Here is a 23,657-nt window from a genome sequence, read left to right on the forward strand (position 1 = left end):
TCTGCGAGTCTTACCAAGCAGCTAATATATGAGAGATCGGAATATATATGTGAACACGTTACTCATTTTTCAAACCATTCCTCCCCTAATGCTATATATACATATATATTTATATGTACGCTTTTCTGTCATCAAAGATATTGTGACCCAACTCTGGAATTATGAGCTTTACTGTGCGTCACTCCCATCATAGCTATAAAGTCCGCATGATATCTTTTTTTGTAACTTTTTAAATAATATATTTTTTTAACTTCACGGGAAGCGCTTTAATTGTAATCAATTTAATAAGTTTCTTGCGACAAGTTTGAATATTTGAAATGGGCTTCAAGAAGGCAAAGTTCAAGGCGATTGCAAGTTGCATGTTAACAAGTTGCAACTTGCAACAATAATTTCTGTGTTGCCTCCACTTCAATTTGATGATTTGATTTGATTGCAGCACAAAGCCAACTGAATAATAGTCGAATCATGGGGTGGCACACAGGCGGGGGCGGGCTTGAGGCGGGGGCGGGGGCGAGGGGCAGCTGACCAATGGCAAAAATCAATGCGCATTATGAATAACACACACACACACACATACAAACACAATCACACACGTGCAGAAAGAAAAAAGGCAACAATTTAATACCGAGCACACGGCGAATACGCAATATTCACATTTCAATTTATAATTTGTCCAATAATTAATTGAACCAAATTGCGAAATTTGGTTAAAGGGCATCCAATTAAAGCAAAGCCACAAATCAACTGACAATGAAAAAATACAAATAAATAATTATCGATTTGTGGTCGAACAACGAATACCCTACACGAAACTTATCTCAATTTTAGAGAAAAGAAAAGAAAGACGCAGGCAAAAGTTGAAGCAACAAGCAACAATTACAGCAGAGCGAAAGGAAAATGTAGACCAAAAGAAAACATTACGAGAGAAACTGAAAAATATGTATACGAAGAAAATAGAGAGAAGTTTATAAAATGGCGGAAAGACAAACAAGTCACACTTGCAAGAACATGTTGAAGAAACAAAGAATGACAGAATAACAGGCAATTAAGGATCAAAATGGGTAGCATAATAATGATGAGATACAAGTGGGAAGAAAGAAAGAAAGAGGGAGTGACAGAGAGTGAGAGTAAGAAAAGAAATGAAATGAATAACCGAATGGACAAACAGAGTGAAAGAGAGAGCCAGAAAAAAAAGGAAAATATTCAATGAAGTAATTACGAATAAGATTAACTGAAAAGTGATAAGATATGAAATGTTAAGTTCAAACCAATCTTGAGTGCAATGGGCGAAAATTATGTTTCCTTGCCTTTAGAAATGGGCTGAGGGGGAGGGTCAGCTTTCTACTTGGGCTACTTCTTACCAAGAATTTGCGAGAAGTTGGCCAAGCGGAAATACGAGTGCAGGCGCTAGGCGACAATCGACCTTCGACCTGTCGCACACAATAACAGCAATGCGAGCAGCTTCAGCAGCAGCTGCTGATTTCTGTTGTTGTTGCTGTTTTTCATTTGTTTGCTTTGACTAATTAAGAAAGCCCACAAAGTGCCAGCCCCAAGAGTGTGTCCTCGGGGCGGGACTGGATGTGCCTTTAATTCATTTCAAATTGAAAAGCCTGTTGAAAAATGTATGCTTTCAATATTTAATTTGATTTGTTCATTTAATTTATAAATTCATCTTGATTAAAATACATTTTTAAAATTTGATTTTATTTTGTGACAAAAAAAAAAGTGTTTGATATTAAATTAAATTTTCGTCTTAGGACTAAACACAAAATAAATCGAATATAGATATCTTTGCTAGGCAATTGCGAATTATTTACAAGGAAAACACTTACAAAGTGATCTGTGTTGCTTGATTGACTGATGATTGATTGTTTTGGTGTATGCAGCTAGGTAAATTGTTTGATTGTCAAAAAATTGGTGAGCTGACTGATTGACTTGATTGATTGTCTGCTTGAGAAGTATTTACAAAATGTTGCACTCGAGCAACTGATTGACTACTTGATTGATTGATTGTCTGCTTGATGGATTGATCGATTGTTTGATTGATTTGTTGATTGTCTAACTGATTGACCGACAGTTTGGCAAGTATTTACAAAATGTTGCAAAAATGTCGAGTCAATCAGTTGACTCAGTTGATGGATCGACTGACCGACAACCTGTTGCCAGTAGCCAGCAGTCGACGCACGGAATGTGAGGGCAACCGCAACGACTCCGTACCAAGCGGAGCCCAGTCCAGTTGCCGAACACACATCAGACATCAGCTCAGCTCCTACTGTTCCTACTGCCTGCTCCCGCTCACAGATCTGTGCTTATGGTATGCGTCAGATGCTGCTGGAGCGGATAGTTCTCAGCATAGACGGACGCATTCGTATCGATCTTGAAACGCTTGGCCGCACTCTCCATCTCCTCCAGATCGCTGAAGGCGGGAAAGTCATTGGGACAAAAGTGTCCCGCAATCGCCTCCGGTATGTGGCTGACATTGTGCAGCATGTGGGCGGGCGTGCTCTGCAAATAGTTGCGCCACTTGTGATACGAGCGTGAGTTCAGCTCAAATGTGGCATCGCGGCGCTGGCAGATGGGCGACGAGGTCTTTGGCATAATGCGCTGGGCATGCTGCATCATGTACATCTCCCACTCCAGGTTGCCCACGCCCAAGCTGCTGCTGCTGCTGCTGCTGCTGCTTTGCTGGCTTTGATTGGCCAGCTCCATGTCCTGGGTGCGATACAGCTGCTGATGCTGCTGCTGCTGCTGCTGCTTGCTGGGCGTGGAGGAGTCGCTGCTGCATGTATGATAACCACAGGAGCGCTCCAGTTCGTGTTCCGCCTCCAGTTCGGTTAGCTGCGGCAGCGGCTGCTCGGCAAAATCATCGCAAATGGGTCGCGTTTGGCTGCGACTCCAAATGCTGCGATTGCGTTGCGGCGTGCTGCATGAACTGCCCAGCCCGCTGCTGTTGCTGCTGCCACTGCCACAACTGCTGCCACTGTTGCTGCTGCCACTGCCGCTGCTGCCGCTGCGGCTGCGCTTTGAGGCATAGACGCTGCCATTCAAACTGCGATTCGTATCCAACTTTAAACTGCTCGCACAGCAACCCATTTCGTACGTTTAATTGAGTATTTAATTCAAGTATTTTCTATATTATAGATATTTATGGCACGAGTTAGTCGCGTTGTCTACTCGCCGCTGCGTTTTTGTCAACTGTTTGGCCTAAACGCCCGGCAGCTGGCTCTTATATAGCCTGGACATTGGCTCGGCTTGCCGGCGGCTCAGGTAGATTTTCGCGAATTTCCCGGAATTTGTGTTTGCATTTTTGGCAAACGCGTTTACCTGATTCGTTTTTGGCTAATCCGCCGTTTTATGACGCGGCTCCGTTTCTGGCCCAAAAGCCCGTGCACGTGTGTGTATGTCCTTTTGGCCTTAAATGATGCACACGGCTTACCTGGCCGATTGTCCTTGTCGCACGGATTCCCTTGATGGATTTTCAATTTCAAAATCTATGGATTTTCATAAGACTCGAAAACTGGACAGTTCTGGCCTTTGCCATTTTGGCCATTTTGCCGCATTTATAGGCAACCCTTTTTCCCTATACACATTTTATACAGACTGCAATCGAATTTGAGTCCAGGCCAAAAACAGACCTCCAGCTCGATTTCGAATTCCATTTCGATTTCATGTGCGGCGCTGCGACTGCGCCTAACCTTGGCCCATGGCCCGATTGTGGCCCATTGTTGTGCAAACGCCGTTGACGCCGGACAAGTTGCCAGCCAGCCAGCCAGCCAGCCGGGACAATGGGAGGACATCAGACGGGACAGAGAACAGCTGCGCTTCGATCATGCACGAACGGCAATCTTTAGAGGCATTTTATTGACAGTTTGTCGACGCACATTTCACATGAAATTTTCTGAATGGAGTTCGTGCGTCCTGACCAGATTCTGTTCTTGGCCAGAAATACTTATGACTGCGCCTCCTGCTGCTGCTGCTGCTGCTGCGGCTGCTCTTCCTGCTCTTTCTGCTCTTCAAGGCTGCCCAATTGAAATTGAGCTCAATTCAGGCAATCAAACTCTATTATTACTCAACCAAACTTTTTCCTGTTATTCAAGCACAAAATTTTATTTAAAAATATCCAAATGACATTCCAGAATATGCCATAGCTCTTTATCATACCTAAATGCCTTTCACTTTAAGTCTAGTTGAAAGGGAAAGTTTGAGTGCTGAAAAAACCCGCTAATTGCTTAAGATTTTGCATTTTTCTTGAGATATGGTCAAAATCTAAGCTATAATTGTAGTTGCTCGAATTTGTAAAACTATTTTGGATTCATGTCTATTATATATGTATGATCATAAGTCGATGCCAAGCAGACTCATGCAGTCTTAAATTTGACTTATTCGGGAATTAAAATAAAAATAATCCTCCAATGGCAATATCTATATTTCTATATATGAGGAAAGTACACAAGTTAATTATAATTTGGATTTAAAAATTGAATAAAAGTGATTATTATTATTATTTTTTAAAGATCCGAAATTATTTGATGAAATTAGAACGCAAAGCTTTACTACAATATATTTTAATTGAAGTAAAGTCCAGTACATAAATAAACGTTAATTGAAGAAAAATTGTATTTTTAAATATCTCCAGACCGAAGTAGGACTTTCCTATAAGTCGACAACAGAAATTACTAGAAAGAAGCGTTATTGGTTAAGGATTTGTTGCTACATTCAAGCAACTTGACAATAAAAGCAGCTGGAAACAACTAGAGCACAGTTCAAATATATATATAATAAATATGAAGTGGGAAAATAGTTTAAAGAAAAGGTTTAGACCTTAAAGCTGAGACGAAAAGCATTTGGAAACTTCCAGAAGACACTTCCTTGAGGTACTCTCAGGGGCAGAGCTTGCACTTGAAAAATACTTAATTTAGGAAAGCCTCATATAAGATTTGATTATCGCCTTTGAGCTAAAGAAGTTGTTTCCCTTTGCCAACTATAAGAGGAAAAGCAAGAACAATTATGGCCGCTGTGGCGTTAAGATTAGTTTTCCTTAAGGCAATTTGATTTCCTTTTGGAGCTGAAAATCGCATACAAATGTATTCTCATATTTGCCGTTTGGAAAAACCTTGGCTCTGGACAATCCAAACGAGCTGTGCTCGCCCCTCCCACTGCCACACACTCGCCGCACATTCCCAAAGATGAGCGCTGGGTAAATAGCCCTGGGAAACACTCAGCCATGGTTGGGATTCGAGAGTCTAAACAGAGCCAGCCCCGTCTGTTGAGATTTTTGGGTGAAGGGTTGAGGCGTTACTTTTCCCACACGCTCGCTGATGTTTTGGGTGCAGCCCATTTATTTGGCTGGTGTCAAAAGGTTGCGACTCGAGTCGGGTCGAGTCGACTCTTTGGTTCTTGGCCCTTGGCCGGAGCTCATTTGACTATCGGCAGGAAATGTGGATTGTTGCATTTTCACACGCAATCGCAACAGGCCCGCAGTTTGGAATTTCCCCCCGGCCCAGAACAATTTACACAACAATTTTCCCAAATTTATGACCCAACTACAAAGTCGTTTGTGCGGTTGACAATTTTCCAAATCCGAAATGGAATTCAGCTCAGGGTTTTTCTTTCCCTTTCATTTCGCTTTGCCGCTTATCTGCGAGTGCGTTAAACAAATACCGGATGCCGGACCTTGACCTCGGGCTGTGAGGCGTCCAATGCACGTTGTCCAAACAGTTGCCCAAACTAAACAGTTGGCGCTGCAGTTGCACATTTTCCGACTTTCCAACTTTCGAATTTTTCAATTTTGTTTGCTTTGCGTAGCCAGCACGTGACTTTCACTCCGGGCAGCAAGCGGAAACGGAAGCAGCTGCCAGTCCAGCATTCAAAATAAAGGCCATTCCGGAACTTACAGAAAATAGTTCTCTAGCTGGAGGCTTTCAAGCAAGAAGAAGACGCTGCATAGTCGAAGCAGAGATCATAAAAGTTTAACTAAGAAAAAAGCAGACGACGAGCCAAACGAGTTTTGAATGGAACCAGTTCGTGCCTGAAACTCGTATGAACCGAACCAGTTCCACGAATATTAACAACCGAATCAAAATATATTTTTCTTCAAAAATGATTTAGTTAAAAAACAACCAAAAGTAAAAAAGCGCGGGAGTGTCCGACTTGGGGATACCCTGAAACTTCTTCTACTAACTACAAATCCAGCTCGATATCTATAAAATAATAGACACTCCACTTGTATATACTATTCTAGAAGCTACATGTCAAGTTTGGTAACTCAAACTCTAAAAATCTGAGATATCGATTTTTATCGATTGCTTGGAAACGGGGCAAGTTATCGATTATCGGAAACAAAACTCGTACTGTGCGGACACTAGGAGGACCTACGTTCAAGTCTTTAGCTATAATTGGACAATGGGACGAATAAACAGACAGACATGGCTGATCAAGAATATATATACTTTATAGTGTCGGAGATGCTTCCTTCTGACTGTTACATACATTTGCACAAGAACATTATGCCTATATGGGATCAAGGTATAACTAGACTAGCTATGAAAGCCAGCAAATTTTGCATATGACTTCTACTAAACGTCATATACTTGTATACTCTATAAATATCCAATCGTTCGGGATATAGTTGAGATATTTGATTTGATATTTGCTGGAACTTGAAGATCTACTTTTTGATATTTATTTAGACTAAAAGTAAAATCATAAAGCTTTCGACAAGCACAGCCACAGCTGTCAAGCTGGAGCTAGCTACAGGGTATATGCTAGCTGAGCAGGCTCGACTAGTCAAGTGGTTTGGAATATGCTGCTTCTCTTCTTAAAGAAATGATCTACAACTCTAATGCACACACTTTCATCAATTTATTTGTTTGTTGTTTTGTTGGTTATTCAAGTGCAATCAGACCCACTTTAGAACCCTTTCAATGGGTATTACTGCACCTCACACACATTTTCACACTTGCAACTGGGCAAAGAGTTCCAAAGAGTTCCGGCTCGTAGATGGAGCAGCATCTAATAGACAACCACTTGGCACAGCTGCAATCGCAGTCGGAATCGGAATCGCAATCGCAATCGCATTCCCGTCCAGTCCAGTGCTCCTCTCGGCAATCGCTGTCAATTAGTATCCCCATCAATTTGGGAGTATCCAACTGCAGGAGTTACCCATGGCGAACCGAAGCACTGGTCCGCTCTGTGCTCCACTCGATGTGTTCGCAGCCTTGTAGCAAGCTGAGCAATTGACATTCACTGACAGGGACAAGCGGTCAGTTGGCCAGTTGGAGATCAAGCCACAAGATACCCTGTAAATTCTTGGAGCTGAAACTGACTTGAGTGTTGCACTTAAATCAATTGCGATTGATTGCAGCAACAAACACAAAATAGTTCACTATATTTTATGTGTATTTTGTACCTGAGCTACCCTGTAAAAGTACAAAGTGTGTGTATTAGCTGCTTACATACGCAAATCGTTTAGGCGAATGGCAAAATTAGTGCATCCGATTTAAATATGTAAAAAGTAATTTTAGATACCCTGTAAAAACTGCATATAAAGATACCCTCTCCAAATACAAATGGACACCGCTGTAGTTATATATGATTATTCCATTTCATTTCAGCTCAAGCTATGCCTTAGCTAAGTATATCCTGTGTGTATGATTAGAGCATGCTATAAAATACCCTATAAAAAGTAAAATTGAGAATTTCTATCGGTTTCGGTTGTTATGCAGTGCGCATAATGGACAGCGATTGTTTCTTACCAAAATACCCTGTAAAACCAACTTCGAGGGCATTCAGCGCTATCATAGTTGGCACCTATTTGGGGATACCCTACACAAACTGGGGTTTGAACAGTTAGTAATTTGCTAGAGATAAGATACCCTGTAAAAAACACGAACTGTACATTTCTCGCACATTAAAGGTAAGCCTGCATTTGGTATGTTGAAACAGTTATACCCGATCCGCCGTAATTGTGCGGGGTAGAATCGAAACACTTGAACTGGAAATCGCAGCCAATGCAGAGAGGGCCACTTGGTTTAGTTGGGAACGTGCCCGAAATGTTGAAATTGTCGAGAATTGTGAATGCGAATGCTAGATTTTTCATATCCGACTTTCTTTTTCTATTTTCTATTCTCGGTTTTCGTTTTGCTTTTTGTTGCAAGTCCGATTGATTTCAATCAAGGGAGGGCAAGGACTAAGGAATCATTGAGCAGGTTACTGAAGGGAACTTGAGATAGAGGATAGAAGCCAAGGGCAGGCACATCTGGACGCGGCAGTTGATGGTTTTGTTTGTGCTTATTTTTTCGCTCCGGCTTTTTAGCGCACTTCCTGATAAGGGAACAAAAAACACACGAACCAAAATACTATAAAACTATAAAACCTTTCTGGCGGATATCTGCAAATGTTTGCCTGTTCATATGCATATTTGTGTTGTTTATGAAACGCATTTGCGGGCCAGCCCTTGGCCCGCGGGCCACATACTTGCGGCCGTTTGGGCCATAAAAGCAATCGCTTAGCCCTGGCTCAGGCCAGGTAGGTGTCGCTCAGCGCTGCCGTCCTGCTGTCCGGCGTGTCCTTTCGCTGCGTTCACTTGTTGATCCGTCGGGCCATTCCGCTGGCCCGCTGTCAAGTTGGCGGCCAATCGATGCGTCGGGGCGCTCGCCGTATTGGCGGTATTTCCGTTTGGTATTTCCGCTTGGCCGCGTGGAATTGCCACAGCAAATCGCGTCCACATGTGCCGCATAAGCTGCTCGTTAGCAAATGCCGCGAGGCGGCATCTATTTAAACGTTAATTTGTCCAGTTGCCTTGGAATCGGCCACTCTAAGCACTTGCTCCGGCACAGCACAGCTTGTGGCAAGTGTGGCACGCGGCCAGCTCTCGGGAATTGCCCGCAAGGTTTTCTAGGCCAGGTGGCAAGCATCAGCCGAACTCGAAGTACAGTTGTGCTTGATACCAAAGTCAAATTTCTACAGCAACAGCAACAACTTTAATTAGGCAGCTAATCGCACCTCCCCCCCCTCCCCTCTCTCACCCTCTGGATCGCTTAGCCAGCACTCTGCGCTTTATGTAGCTCACTTGGCGTGGCTGTCGCAGCTGCTTTTAGCCGCAAGCCCATAAAAACGTGTGTCGAAATGCGCCTCGCGGATAGGCAACACTTTTCTTAAGGGCGGCTCTGAGGGGCAGCCCTGCTGTCTTAGCTTAGCTGCACCGCATTGCAGAGTATATCGCGGCGAATCACTCGAAATCTAAATGCACAACTCCAGACTACACTAAAAAAAAAAAGAGTTTTATTAATTAGTCAGTGCTTATGTAAAACTTAAAAGCAAACACGTAAGGTGTGGAAAGATTGCGTGACATGTAATAAATATACAAAAATATATATATATGCGCTTACCTCGGCCCATCTAAGTAAAGGATGCTGGTTCAAATCACATGCTTGTGTATGAATGAGGCGTTGGGTTAGCCGTGGGCCATAGTAACATATCTGTAAATATATATAGTTACATATATGAGCTATCGAAGTAAGGATGCTGGTTCAAATCCCTCGCTTAGATATGAATGTATGTATGTATGTATATATGCACACCTCAGTATCGAAGTAAGGGATGCTGGTTCAAATCCCATGTTTTGTGTATGAATGCCCATTAAAAATGTCAAGTTGATAGCTTAACAATATACAATAATAATAATATACAATGTATAATATAATGTCAATAGTGTACCATAAGGGATATATGTATGCATATATACATAAGTATATATATATATCTTGATCTGTAACAACAGGCCTGTCTTAATAGTCACATCCGCCTGTCTGTTGGTTTATCTGTTTATATGTCAACAAGTCTCTTAGTTGTAGCTAAATCCATCTGCTTCCCTCAAGAAAGCTGTCGTAGAAGGAATCATTCAATGTATTCAAAGTATGTTTTCTTTAAGATATCTCAAACAAACCCAATTTTTATGTGTCCATTCTTTCCATTTCTTATTCTATCTTTCTAAGAAACAAATTATGCATCGTGTATAGCTTATGGTCTATATCAGTTATGATAATAAACGAGCTGAGATTTTCTTTCTCTTAAGTTCGAATTCGGCTTTTACAGTATTTTTCTGCTAAGAAAATCTCATCTATTTTAAAGATTTTCAAAAAACCTTGATGAAATGCATGCAGTTTTTTGTTTGCAAATTGATTTACTTCGAAATATGTTAAACTAAAACTTTTTGTAAAATCTTGAGTTATTATAGACCTCATTTGGGAATATGCCAAAACAGACCATAATAGCTATTACAGCCAGACATTGCAGGGTATTTCCACGGCGGCTTGACGTGGTTCAAAGGAAACACCGTCTTTTTTCATGTTTCTTGTTGTAATTTGTTGTTTTTCCCCCACACGATTATAGCTTTTGCATGTGTCATGTTGAGTTAACAACACATGTGAGTGCATGTGTGTGTGTGTGTGTGAGTGTGTGTGTTATTTGTTTGCTTGATTTACAAAGCAACTGTCTGCCATCAAAGCTGGCCAACGAGTGTGAGTGTGTGTGAGTATTGCAATACATAGAAAATCAATATTATTTCCCACTTTTATATTAAACCCCACGTGTGTGCGTGTGTGTGTGTGTGTGTGTGTACGTGTGTGCGTGCGTGTATTGCTCTTGTTGTAATTTCTTTATGAATTATTAAACGGCAATGGATTCTCGCTTTGTCTGTCCTCTCGAGTACATTTACTCATAATTGAAACGACAATCTTCGCCGATACTTTGGTATCGATACTCGCTGATTAAAAGGGGCGTGGGACAGGGTTGGGTTTTCATGCACGTGTGCAAATTGCCAGGATTTCTTAAGCTTCAGTCACAACGCGTTTGTCATTTGAAAAGTGAAGAATTTAATTGTTCTCTGCGATACCCTGTAGCCTTCGAAAGGGGGTATATTTGGCTTGAAATAAGGTTTATTATCATATTATATTATGCAGACATGTGAACAACTAACTGAGCTTCTATAACTACCTTTGACAATTCATTCAAAAATATCAATATATAAATATTTTTCTATATCTTAATAAATTTATCAAAGTCAAATAAAAAGTGGAATATGGTAGCTATAGTCTTTATTTCTGGTATGCGTATATTTGAGTTCATTTACTCGAAGTGCCGAAAATTTCAGTATAATCGTATGATACAGTCCCGAGTTATGTCAGAAAGTATTGTCTGTAGGCGGGCATCAAAAGGGAGAGCAGCATGTTTAGATGTTTGTGGCACATGGAAATGGGCTTAAGGTCCTTTTACAACTGTCTAAGGAGTATCTTCTAGCTGCCTTGGTTCACTTTTACTTGTTTAATGGGTCGCTTTCTACTTGTGTTGTTTTCTTTGTTTCTTTTTGCTGCACTGCAATTGCGTTAAGTAATTTGAGAGTAGCTCACATGCTGCTGTTGCTACTGCTGCTCGTTTTGACTTAACGAGCATTTAATTGCCAGGTTTACCTTTGGTGGCACAAACACATACACACGCACACCCTGATTACCTGCACTTTCCTTCCGGTTCACCCTTTTGGCCAACGAATTCACTTTTAATGTGCTGTGCGCATTTCTAGCTTCTCCTTCTTACATTCTTAAACGATTTCTTTTGCTTTCTATTTCTGTTTCTGCATTTACTTTTTTCCCGTCTACTCTTTGCATTTTTATGCGCTGTTTCATTCATAAATTACAGGGAATCCCTCATTCGCATTGTCCCTGCAGGACAAAGTTCCAGGAAAGTATCTCCCTATCCCTCACTGACTCTCTCTCTCTCTCTCTCTCTCTCTTTGGCTCCTGCTGCCTGTGTGTTGTCTGGTCTAGTCTAGCTTTGTTCCCTCTCTGTTTCTCTCTCGCTCCGTGATCTTGTGACCCAGCTGATGCCTCGCGGGAATTGCGCATAATTTGTGCATGTTAATTAGCTCATTTTCGGGCGTAGATTAAGCAAATTAAGCAAATTAACTAAATGAGCAGCAAGTAAATAAATAAATTAAATGCTACACGAGGACAGCATGTCAGGGTATAAAGGGGCAAAAGTACTTGGTAATGGCTATCTGGGTCGGGGGCATAAAGCATCGTCAAATGTGTGAAAGGCTATCACACCAAATTGTGAGCATGTACTTACGAGGCATTTGGGGCTCAAGGCGTGGCTATGAACTGTATGCATACTATATGCATATGCCTCATCAGCATTAGCAGTTGACTTAGTCGCAGTCTTCTCCTTGTTGAACTCAGGGACTATAGGACTAGGAAATTTGGAAAGTTAGTTACAAGTTAACAAGTTCTTGTTAGCTCCCACAATACCCCACATATCGAAAAGTAGAGAAAAATATAGCTGGCAAAGGAATGTATGTATAAATCGAAGTACAATACTTGTATTTGCATTTTAATTCATAAATAGATGATCACTCACTTGTTTAGACCTAGCTACAGGGTATTGCCCAGTCGAGCAAGTATTTAAATATCTTCATCGTCTTTTTTGGTTGACTTTACTTGAAGAGCTTGAATTGATGGCATTTCGGCTCTTGTGGTTATGCCATAAATCACCATCATCACAACAGGCACTAAGTAATGCCACCCCCTCGCCCGCCCATTGGACCCCATATGCCCCAACAACCCCCTCCACCCAGGAGGTAGCTGCCTCAGCTGTAACTTTTAATGCACTAAACAAGTGCCAAAAGTTGCGTCTTAAGTTTCGCATATTCGTAAATTGCGTTCATAGCACCGACAACCATATTAGTGTGTGAGTATGTGAGTATGTGTATGTGTGTGCGTGTGTGTGCGTGTGTGTGTGTGTGTGTGCCCTGCCCCGGTGTCTGACACAAGCACTTTTCAAGCTTAGCTAGCAAAAACATTTTCAGCCAGTTGCTCTGTGCGGGCGGCAGGGAGGCTTGTGGGGCTCTGGCTGAAGGACGTTGCATGCAACTTGAAGTTGCACATGTGAATTGGCCGCATCAAGCCATGCAACACTCTGGGGAATCACGCCAAAAGTGCTGATGCAGTGCCCTCCATCCCTCCGACGCCGCCAACTCGCCTCTCACCCACGTCATTTTAAATAATTTGCGCACCCGACGAGCGAATCCCGCTGAGTCCCCAAGTTTGCCATGGATTACAATTAAATTGTACTTGATTATAATTGCAATTGCATTAGCTGTGATGCTGCAACGCTGCCACTCTGCGATGCTGCCTCGATCTGGCAGCACTTGACGTCCTTGGCAGCTGAGCGCGTTAAGTTGGCTGCGCCAGGTTATTGCTTGAATTGATAATTGAAATTGAATTGCCTTTTTTTTTATTGACCACGAGTGGGGCGGACTGAAGTCGAGCCAAGTGTCTAATGCACATACTATAACCAAAATAAAGCCGACTGCGCAATACTCTTAGCTTAAAGCTTATTCTTGTTTATTGCGTCGTTGACTCTTAGACTGTAGACCCAAAACACCTACAGGTTTAACGAACATAAGCAATATTTGAGAGACTTAACGCTGGGGCCTAAATAGCTCTGTTTAACCCGGTCTGATCCAGACTCCAAAATCAGATACCATATAAAGCAGAAAGCCTTTATTTTCAAAATTATATTGGAATAAGTTTTTATAGAGCGTTTAACTGATACATCATTATTTAGGTAAATGTATGTAACAGACAAAAGCATGCATCTCCCAACTCGTAAAGCATATTTCATATTCTTGATCAGGGCGACAAGTTGAGTCGATCTACTGTCGGAATAAATGCGTCGATCTCGAAGACTAAGTACATATGCTCAAGACTTGAAATTTAATATAAATTATCGTCTTTACCACGAGCTTCTTTTTTTTCTCGATATCTTTTGCTACTTTCTCAATATCGATAAATATCGATTTTGCAGACATTTTTTTGTTTCTTTGTCTCTCTTTTGTTTCTTGGTCTCTGTAAATTTAATATAAATCGGACTTTAAGCACCGAAGTTAATCTAGCTAGAGTGGATTTCCGATAATGTAGGGCTACATAAAGAATAAGCATAACTGCGGCGTAAGCTACGTTCAGGGTATCTACTGGTGGGGCATTTCCTTGTCACAGTTATTATTCGATTATTCGAGTAGCTTGGCAAAATAAAAGGCTATCAAGGTTAAAGTATTGGAATAAATTTGCGCATTGCCAAACTCTGCAAACTCATTAGCCGACCACGGACAAGTCTGTTAACTATCATATCAGATAGTTATGTTTATCTTTCTCTCGCTTATGTTCACAATCATGACAAAATCGTAGCCAAAGCAACCCTTGATGACAACTCATGACCGACTTGGCCAAGTTTTGTTGGTCTTCGGGAAACTTTTTGGCATATTCATCTTGGCTGCTGGCCAAGGTAAACGGAATCAATGGAAGCCAATTGGCAGGGGCCGAGTCAACATTTGCCACTTGCGACTTGCCACATGCCACATGCGAGTGCCGCACTCGAAAGTTTATCGTTTGTCTTTTCAACACATTTAACCCGCTCTTCCCCGTTGTTTTTATTGGTACTTGCAGTCGTTAAGCTGGGGGCACGCGCCGAGGAGGCCAGCACTTCGACTGGCATCTCTGAAGGTGAGTAGATGACGCATATGCCACGTGCCATTTGTGCCACTTGAAACTAGCCACATGCCACATGCGGCATGCCACATGCGGCATGCCACTCGATTGATGAACTCAATTCGCAAACTAATTCACAGAATGGGGCTCCGGCTGGAAGGGCGGCACCAACTTTCTCGTAGAGGTCGAGGAAACAGCCGCCATGTCACCAAATGCTGCAAGTGGCAGCAGCAACACATCCGATGAATACGTCGCCGAAATAACCAACAGCCAGGAGGAGGAGCCCCCCGGGACCACCGTTGCCACAAATGGCACAAAGCCCGAAACGGGTAAGTTGACCCAAAACCCAAAACGAACTCAAATGGCATTAATCCCACTTAAAGCCATTCATTTATTAATCTGCAAGTTGGGATCTAAATGTTATTGCCGGGGAAATTCGAGCAAATTATCGGTACGCGCCTAATGACTGGGATTAAAGGAAATGTTTCGAGTGCATCTAGTTTCAGAAATTAATTAACTATACTTTCTTTAAATCTTAAATAAAAAAAACATTCATTTTACAAAATGCAGGCGTAGCCAACTGAACTAGTGTGGCCAAAGAGAGAGCAAGAGTTAAACAGAGAGAGGGAGAGAGAGAGAGAGGAAGGATTTGACAAGAATTGCGCCTAATTATAGATAAACTACTGAGCGATGTTTTTGACGGCATTGCGACGTATATATGCCGCTTCACAATCGGCATACTTCCGCACGAAGATATGACGTCTTGACATGCAGATTATCCTCATGTCACTGATGCGCAGCCAACTAAGCACACTCTGCAAATGTCTAGTGTTGCCAGATGACGAACGTAACAAATTCATACACATCTGTTGCTGCCAGATTGACAATATCAAATTTCAAAACACGCCTAGTTCTGGCAGATCAATAAAAAAACACGAATGGTGTTGCCAGACTGCTTAAGTAACCGCCCAGCATACATCTAGTGCTGCCAGTACGTCGAAATAATATTTAAGCCCACATCTAGCGCTACCACACATTATTTAGACACTCGCCCAGCGTTACCAGATCGCTAAGCGAACCACCCAGCGTACATCTGGCGCTGCCAGAGTGCTAAATTAGCACACGCCTGCTGCTGCCAAAGTGCGAAAATTACAGCTCGACACGCATCTGGGGCTGCCAGATCCCAATTTAAATCATAGCTTAACAAAAAAAAAGGTAATGCGATGTTATTGGATTTAAAAGAGCATCGTAAATGGCGCAGCACAGGCACGACTTTAAAACAAATCCGTGAAGATTTGTCGCTACACATGTATCCAGAATGCGCAGGATACGAGTAATTGAATGTTTATGGTCTTAACTGTAATCCAATTGGCTTGCCACCAAGGCCAAGAGGGAGACGGGGCAGGTACAAAGACAGCAACAACGACAGCTACCAGCAACGGCAACAGAATGTGGCAGCAGCCGCGTGATAATTGAATTCCAATCTGCGGCGGCGGCGTCTTGAGTTATTTATGCGGCTTACGTGCGCTGCGAGAAATTCAAAATCCGACATACAGCAAAAGCATTTTACAATTTCGCTCTGTCCCTTTTGCCATTGCAGGTCCGAAGATCATAGTGCGCACCGAGGAGGTGCTCATCGTTGGGCTCGTGCTCATCCTGTGGGTGGCCGCCATCATGCTCTTCTTCAATCGCTGGGGCAAGATACGCATGCTGGAGCCATATCAGCCCAAGTTCCAGCAACAGCATCGCAGCTCCTGTCCCTTGGTCGATATAGATGCGGTCGCAACGCATCAGGTAAGATATGTTCGAAATCTGTTTAAAACACCAGATCTTTCCAGAGCATCCAAAAGTGTTCAAAATGCCCAAGAATTTGTTATAAGATTTTGAGGCTCTTCGATATTTGTTAGGTAATCTAATACTAAATAGTATTATTTCTAAGAATATAAACATAAGGTTTAGATATTTCCAATTTGTAATTCCAGGCATATTTCTGGAAAAATAACTCTAGTAGCACCTTTTTTAGTGCGAGAGAAAGGGAGAGTTAAAGCTCACGACCAAATGGGATTTTATCCCGCAAACCGATTCCAAGCCTAACCGATTCGAGCGGCTCTCGTTTTGTTTTTAGCTGTGCTCCAATCCTTGAGCCGATTCAGTTGCCTTGTTTTTAAGAGAACATATTCATTTAATATTTAATTTTTATATAGTCTGAACCTATGATAGCATCAATAACAATTGGCCAATACGTATTTGAATTAATTTGGTTTTGTAAAAATAAAATTATTGAAATCTGTTTTTCTTTAAAATTTGGTTTAATTACAAACCTGGCTTCATAAATATATAAGAAACCAGATTCTCAAACCGAACCCAACTTTGAAGCGTGAATCGAACCAACGACCAAAAAGAAAATGTTTAAATATATAATTCAAGTGAAATAATTTAAAATATTTGTTTTCAACGCAAAATTAAAATATTAAAAATTCAAAAAATCTCTAAATAAAAGAGAAGTTGTCTTGAGTGTAAGCAAAAGAACTTTCTGTCATAAAAAAGATATTGAAAACATTTTGAGATCCGCTTAAATTAAATTTATTTTGCATATCACTTGCCTCTGCAAAAATGTCTGATAACAATTTATTCAACTTTCTCAACTTATCTGCCACATTTTCTCTCTCTTCTTCCTCTTTCCAGCGCTCCTCCGTATCCCGCATGTCGATGGGCATGGTGCACAATCATACTCTGAATATGCCAACGTGTCAATTCGCGGCCTACAACCCGAGCCTCTATGCAAAGGGTAAGCATTGTCCTTGACGCAACGCCACAAGCTGCCCCGCACAATCCTTTCCGCTGGTTCCGCATGTTGCATGTTGCATGCTGCACGTTTATTCGTGTTTTTTCTTTCGGCTTGTTCGCCTGCAGCGGAAAGAAAAAATTCGCGTAAAATGAAAATGCAAAATGCAATTAAAATCGAACAACATCTTCACACACACCCGACAGCCCCTCTACATGAGTGTGTGCGAGTGTGTGTGACTGTGTGTGTGTGTGTGTGTGTTGTCAACTCGTGCTGCATGTTATGTTGCCTACTTTCGAGCGTCGCCCCAAAGCGTTGCAAACTTTTCGCAGCAAATAAATTGCACTTGAAATTCGCGTTAATCGCACCGAACTGACTTGCCAAAAGTTTTTGGTAAAACTTTTCGAAATTTTTGACCCAACAAATCTGGCAAAAACTTATTCTGAATAATCTATATGGAAAAATAAACCAAAGAAAGTCAAGAAATCTCTGAGGAGAAATTAAACGCAGGCAAAACTTATTATTTTTAGATATTTTATCACGCGTGGGGTTTTAAGTTATTTCAGGTAAATTTTTAATTGCGCACGGGCGGAAAATAATCTCTAACATTTGTAGAATATAAATTGAGGCAGACAAAGCTTGTGCGTGCACATATACTCTTAAAGCTGCTTCCATAATTCATTTGTAGAATCTTGCTAAGGTAAAGAAATAAAGATAACAAACGCTCAAGTTAAGTGCTGAACGCAGCTTCCCTTAACAAATCTCATGTGAGCCGCTATTAATTTTATGCAGTGTTGTAAAATGCTGCGAGCAATAACTTTATAGTGATGTTAAATCTTGTTTTACAGCCCCACATATAAACTAGCATGCACACGTGAGTTGTCTTAATCTTGAGTACTTACCCTTGATGCATATATTCCTTTGCCAGCATACTTGTTGACTATATGTACCTCATTCATCATTAATTCAGGTCCTTATACAACACTGCATGTCTTCTGCAGTACCCTGTAAGTAATGAAATGGTTGGTCAGCGCTGTGCGAATGTTTTTAAAAGAGTCTTAACTTAATTCAGTTAATATGTGTCCTATTAGCAAGAACATAACAGTCGATTTAATGCAAAGCTCTAGACGAACCCAACGAACTCAGGAACTATAAGACCTAGAGTTACCCAATTTGTTATGTGAATTCCGGAATACCAAATGACAATTCTTTTCATTTAATACTTGACCTTTTCATCCCAGATACTTGGCAAGACAAGAGTCACATTGGGAGTATAGGTTATACATTCAGATTTTTGTCTGGGCCCATGCTTAGGATATAAGAAGCGATAAACATATTTTAAATTTGAACTATTTGCTTCTTATAAGCCGTACACAGGGTATCTTCGAGTCGGTCACTGTCGCTTGCAGAATTCTTAAGTAGTTTTTCCAATATAATGAACTTGACTTTTATGCCGGACGAACATGTTTGAGCTTTACGCATTAGCGCCACATCTAGCGGGCACTTCAGACTGCCAGCATGCAGCTCCAGAGAGAGGGAGAGGCAAATGGCGAGAGCGAGACAGATAGAGAGACAGAAAGAGAATGAGAACAAGGAAAGCGCTTATAAATATGCTTAATGCTCGCTAGTTGAGGCGTGTCTCGCTTTAAGTGCAGCATTTTTGTGCGACTTTTAATGAGTTGCCAGACAATTAAACTGCACAACGGGGTGGCCGAACGTGTGTGAGGGAGGGGGGGGTGATTGCTTGCATGCGTCTAGGCCCCAAGGGGGGGCGGTGTGGGTGGCGGTGTGGGTGGCGACAGGCAAAGGCGCCGCCAGCGGCAGCGTGGCGCAAGCCGAGCACATAACAATACAATTTTAATGCCATTTCTTCGACTCAACTCTCGTCTCTCGTCTCTCGAGGATGCTGCGACTCCGATTCCGGCTCCGACAATGGCTATGCAATTAAATCTTGCGGAAACGCACGCACAACCACACACACACACACACACACACACACACACGCACACGCACACATGCACACATAGCAAAAGGCTGAGCGTAGCCGAGGGGAAAATGGGTTGTTGTGGGGTAATGGAAATGTTAATGGAAATGGATGCACGATTCGCTGGCAAAAGTATATTAAGATTGTTTCTAACAAATGAGTATGTCTTCGACTATGTATGTGTGTGTGTGTGCGAGAGCGTGTGTGTGCGTATGTGTCAACACATGTTCAGCAATCGTGACCCTGTGTGTCCATCTGTCCGTCCTTGAAAAAGATGTGCTCGTTTGTCATTTGCGGAACGAGCTTATTCATATTTTTCGATAACATCTCCCGGTTTCATAACAAAATCGATAAATATCGATTTGGAGACATGGTTGATTTTAACATAACTCGAAGATTATAAGAGCTAGATACACAGATTCAGAAACCCTTTAGAAGCGTTCACCAATACACGTCGAAATGTATAAAAACTCTCGCTTAGAGATATAGCCTTGCGCTTTGATATGTACACACTTACATATGTTTGCCAAATTTAAGCTCTGAACATTTCATGGAGATCGGAATATAGACACCAAAGTTAATTAAGAACGTGGTGGCTGAGGAAGAAAGAAGCACAGAAGCAAACGTCGTGACTTCTTTCCTGTGTATGTGCATGTTATTCTGTATGTGTGAATAAAAGGAAAGCTAAGTTGTATGAAACGATAACTTGGCACTCTCGTATATAATCTATTGCAATCTCATCTCTAAATCCGTATTGTACCTCTTTCATTTCAGGCTACGCCTCGCATGTCTCGCACGTGTCTCGGCCGCGCCAGAATTCGGTATTTGTTGGAGCCAGTACGAGTCACTATTTGATGCCGAGGCCGCCGAGGAAGACGCGCTCCGCCATGGATCTGCACTCGATGGTGCTCGACGAGAGCGCCGAACAGGTGTAGATATGCAAGAGGGAGGGAGAGAGAGAGAGAGAGAGGACGTATGTTAAGGCTAATGTAAGCGTGTGTGAGTGAGTGTGTGTTTATTTGTATTGGGGGCGTGAGAGAGCACAGCTAATGGCATGTGTAAGTCAGGGAGTACATAAGTAAGAGTATATATCAATAGAGAACAGAGGATAATAGGGAAGAGAAGACATAGAAACAATTGAAGAAGAGTTGTGAGAACAGCAAAAGCAGCACTGGCCAAATGCAACAACTACTATTTACAGCGTGTTCTTAAACTAAACGCTACACCTCTCTCTCTCTCTCTCTCACTTAGTCTGTCTATCTCTCTCTCTCTCTTTCTGCAACTTACTCTCCCATTTGTGCTTGTTATTTGCTGATGCAGCGTGGCTTTATTCATTTTCAATGCCAAAACATTTGACGCACTCTTCGGTCAAGTGTGTCAAAGCAAAGAGCTCTGCAGCTGCGATAAGAAAGCTCGCTGCTACGCAACTGCATTGTAAACAGTTACCATGCATTCTGAGCTGCTATCAAACGTAAAAGCTATCAGCTTTTGTCTGCCACGCTGCGTCAACGACGCTTGAATCAAACATAATTTATAGTATTATTAACTAGTAAAGCTATCGAATCTCTTTATATTTACCTTTACGCGTAACAGTCTCCCAAAGAACAATTCGCACACACCAGTTTATTTCGATATACCTATAAGAAAAATAATGAAATTAAGTGCTAAACATTTATGTCGATTGTTGTTTTGCAAAGGCTCAATATATCCCACAAACGAGTACATATTTTGCTATATCCCAACTAGAAGTATTTTTAACTGTATCTATATTAACATAATCGAGCTGATTGTAATGTTCGTATAAGTTCCATTTAATGACTCACCAAATAAATACATATGCACCAAGTTCTCGTTTCTCGTTCAGTTAAACAAATATATGTTTCGAGCTAGACTGAAACCGAAACGAGAATCGAATTCTAATGGACAGAACCAGCGTGAACAGGACTATATGGAAAGAGAACGAATGACGGCAGGGCATCAACGAACTGAACGAAACTAACGAATGAGAACGGTGCTCCAGCGAGTAGAACTAACGAGCACGAATAGAATGAACGAGAGCGAGACTAAAGGAACAAACAAATGAGAATAAAAAGAAAGCAAGTGAAACGAAAAGTAGACTCAAATGAATCAAAGTAACTATGAAAAAAAAACAACGAATAAATGATTCGAGTTTCATAAAATTACAAAATAATAATTATATTCGTTAATTGAAATGCAGTAGAGAGCTCTTTGTATATACCCTAACTTAGTTGACTTAGCAGCCTGCCTCTCAGCTATTTATGCTGCCCTCTTTTGTAGCAAAGTCTTTTAGATTTCTAACGAGTCAATTGGCTTCTCTTTTCGCTCATTTTGAGGTGTTAGCCTGATTTGAATTCTACATAGTTTGTATTATCCTAATAATATCTATTATCCTAAAATATATATAAAAACTGTAACTTAACTCTAAGCTAACCAGCTGTCTCTCAATATTCTCGTTGTCTAGTTACTTGACTTTTGCATAGATGTTTTACTCTACCTAACCAACTATTTATCTATCTATCCAAACTATCTAGCTATATATATATCGATATCTGTTCTGAACTGCGCGTTAAGTATTGTAATTTGTAAGCACTGAGCTAACTTTTGACCAAGAAGAACAACTACAACAAGAACTACAACCAAAGTATGACTAACGAAAGCTTTAAACAAATAAACAACCCATCCAACTGAATAAACTAATGTCACAGATATATATACATACATACATAACATATTTTAAGATTCGTATCTGTATGATGTAAAAACTCAACTCAAGTCTAGAGCAAACTATGCGGAACAACTAATTAAACCTAAACAACAACTGCAACTAAAGCTAAATCAAAAACCTAATGCAAGCTAAAATACATCTCTGAATATACAAATAATTCAGCTCTGAGTGAGCTTTATTCAATAACTGAGTGTTGAAAAGTGCACTAACTTTTGTTTAAGCTAACAGTGTGGCAACGCTATACTTAATTTTTTTTTACAGTCAAATTTGGGCTTTGCACAAATTAACTCTGCGAGTATAAAAACTGCATGTGTGGCAACCTCCTTAGAGCTTTGGCAGTGTTGTATAACAAAAATAAAATGAAAATGTGGCAACGCCGTTGGCACAAATCTTCAGGCGATCGTATGTGCCAGATTCAAGTTTCAGCAGTTTATTGGAGCTGCGGAATATCCCCACTAAAATTTTTTTTGAAAAACATGTTCCAAATTCAGAAAGGGTAACAAAAGGGTTTTTTTTCTCTAAGCTACAAAAATGGCAAATACAAACACACAAATACTTATATATAAATTTAAAGTGCGAATATATGCATACATATATATATATATATATTTGTCAAACTGTATTTTACAAGCCGAAGGCAAAAACTTTTAATTACATATTTATACATATATATAAAAAAAAATACACAGTTGTATATGTGCGAATAGGCACGAAAACATTATATACATAAATATATACTATATTATACTCGTATACTACAAATATCAAAGCGAAATTATAAAAACAACAATTATATACAATTAAATTCAAGAATTAAATTGAAACAATTATATTTGAAGCAAAATCAAGTGAGTTTTATGCATTTTCGGGTGGTTTAAGGGGAGCCAAATAATCCTTTGCTTTAAACATGGATTGTTACTATATCTTATAAGGATCTCTTTACAGCTTAAGTTTCATCGTCGAACTTGGTTTTCCATATCCATTTTCTTTTTAATATGTTATATGTAGATATTACTATTCATTGAAATTAATTTATATCTTAAACCCAATGACTTAAACATCACATGAAGTTTTCTGGTTAAAACAAAATTTCAACATTTATTATTAAGCAACGAAACTGGAAAGAACACAACTCCGAAAAACCGGAAATACAATTTTCTTAATTTTTTTTTTTACCCAAAACTCTTTGTACTAGTCGAACTATCTCTGTAAATTGCTGAACTTAAAGTGCACAGTGTTGTATATATTTGTATGCATTAGATTCTCAAAATTCACTTTGTCTTCGCTTTGCATACATTGATACTCGCCATGGAGCAGCAGCTGCAAAATCAACTGGGAACGCTGGGATGGGCCGTCGGACAGCAATCGCAGTTCCCGAACGTTTGCGGTCGGGTGACTCCACTGCGGCAACTGGCAACGGGCAACCTCAGGGAACAGACCCCAGCACCATTCCCTCCCAATCAGGGCCCAGTAAAGCGCAAGAGCCAGAGCGACGGCTCCGGCAAACTGAAGAAGCAGAAATTCGCTTAGATTCCGCACCAAGCCGGGGATCCGGTCGGCAGCTGATGCTGAATTCGGTTATTTGGCCCTCAAGTAAAAATT

At 41.0% G+C, this 23,657-nt stretch overlaps 2 protein-coding genes across 2 annotated transcripts in view; one reads left to right on the forward strand and one right to left on the reverse strand.

Annotated features, from left to right (window-relative positions):
- The window catches only part of LOC135428709 (uncharacterized), a 77,432-nt gene extending 55,970 nt beyond the window's left edge, over positions 1 to 21,462 (forward strand). The window contains exons 2-6 of the mRNA XM_064682798.1: positions 14,499 to 14,555; positions 14,681 to 14,869; positions 16,141 to 16,334; positions 17,226 to 17,328; positions 20,084 to 21,462. Coding sequence (XP_064538868.1) covers positions 14,499 to 14,555; positions 14,681 to 14,869; positions 16,141 to 16,334; positions 17,226 to 17,328; positions 20,084 to 20,244 — 704 coding nt within the window. The 3' untranslated portion in view covers positions 20,245 to 21,462. The remainder of the gene's footprint in view (positions 1 to 14,498; positions 14,556 to 14,680; positions 14,870 to 16,140; positions 16,335 to 17,225; positions 17,329 to 20,083) is intronic.
- On the reverse strand, positions 1,941 to 4,118 carry LOC135428694 (protein rtoA). The gene has a single exon (XM_064682781.1). It carries the CDS (start codon positions 3,091 to 3,093, stop codon positions 2,296 to 2,298), a length of 798 nt encoding a protein of 265 aa, XP_064538851.1. The 5' UTR covers positions 3,094 to 4,118; the 3' UTR covers positions 1,941 to 2,295.
- Positions 21,463 to 23,657: the final 2,195 nt, after the last annotated feature.

Source organism: Drosophila montana, unplaced genomic scaffold (genome assembly GCF_035044405.1).
Source record: "Drosophila montana isolate Dmon_TW-CO22-7 unplaced genomic scaffold, ASM3504440v1 contig_2496_1, whole genome shotgun sequence".
In the NCBI taxonomy this organism is placed as follows: Eukaryota; Metazoa; Arthropoda; class Insecta; order Diptera; family Drosophilidae; genus Drosophila; species Drosophila montana.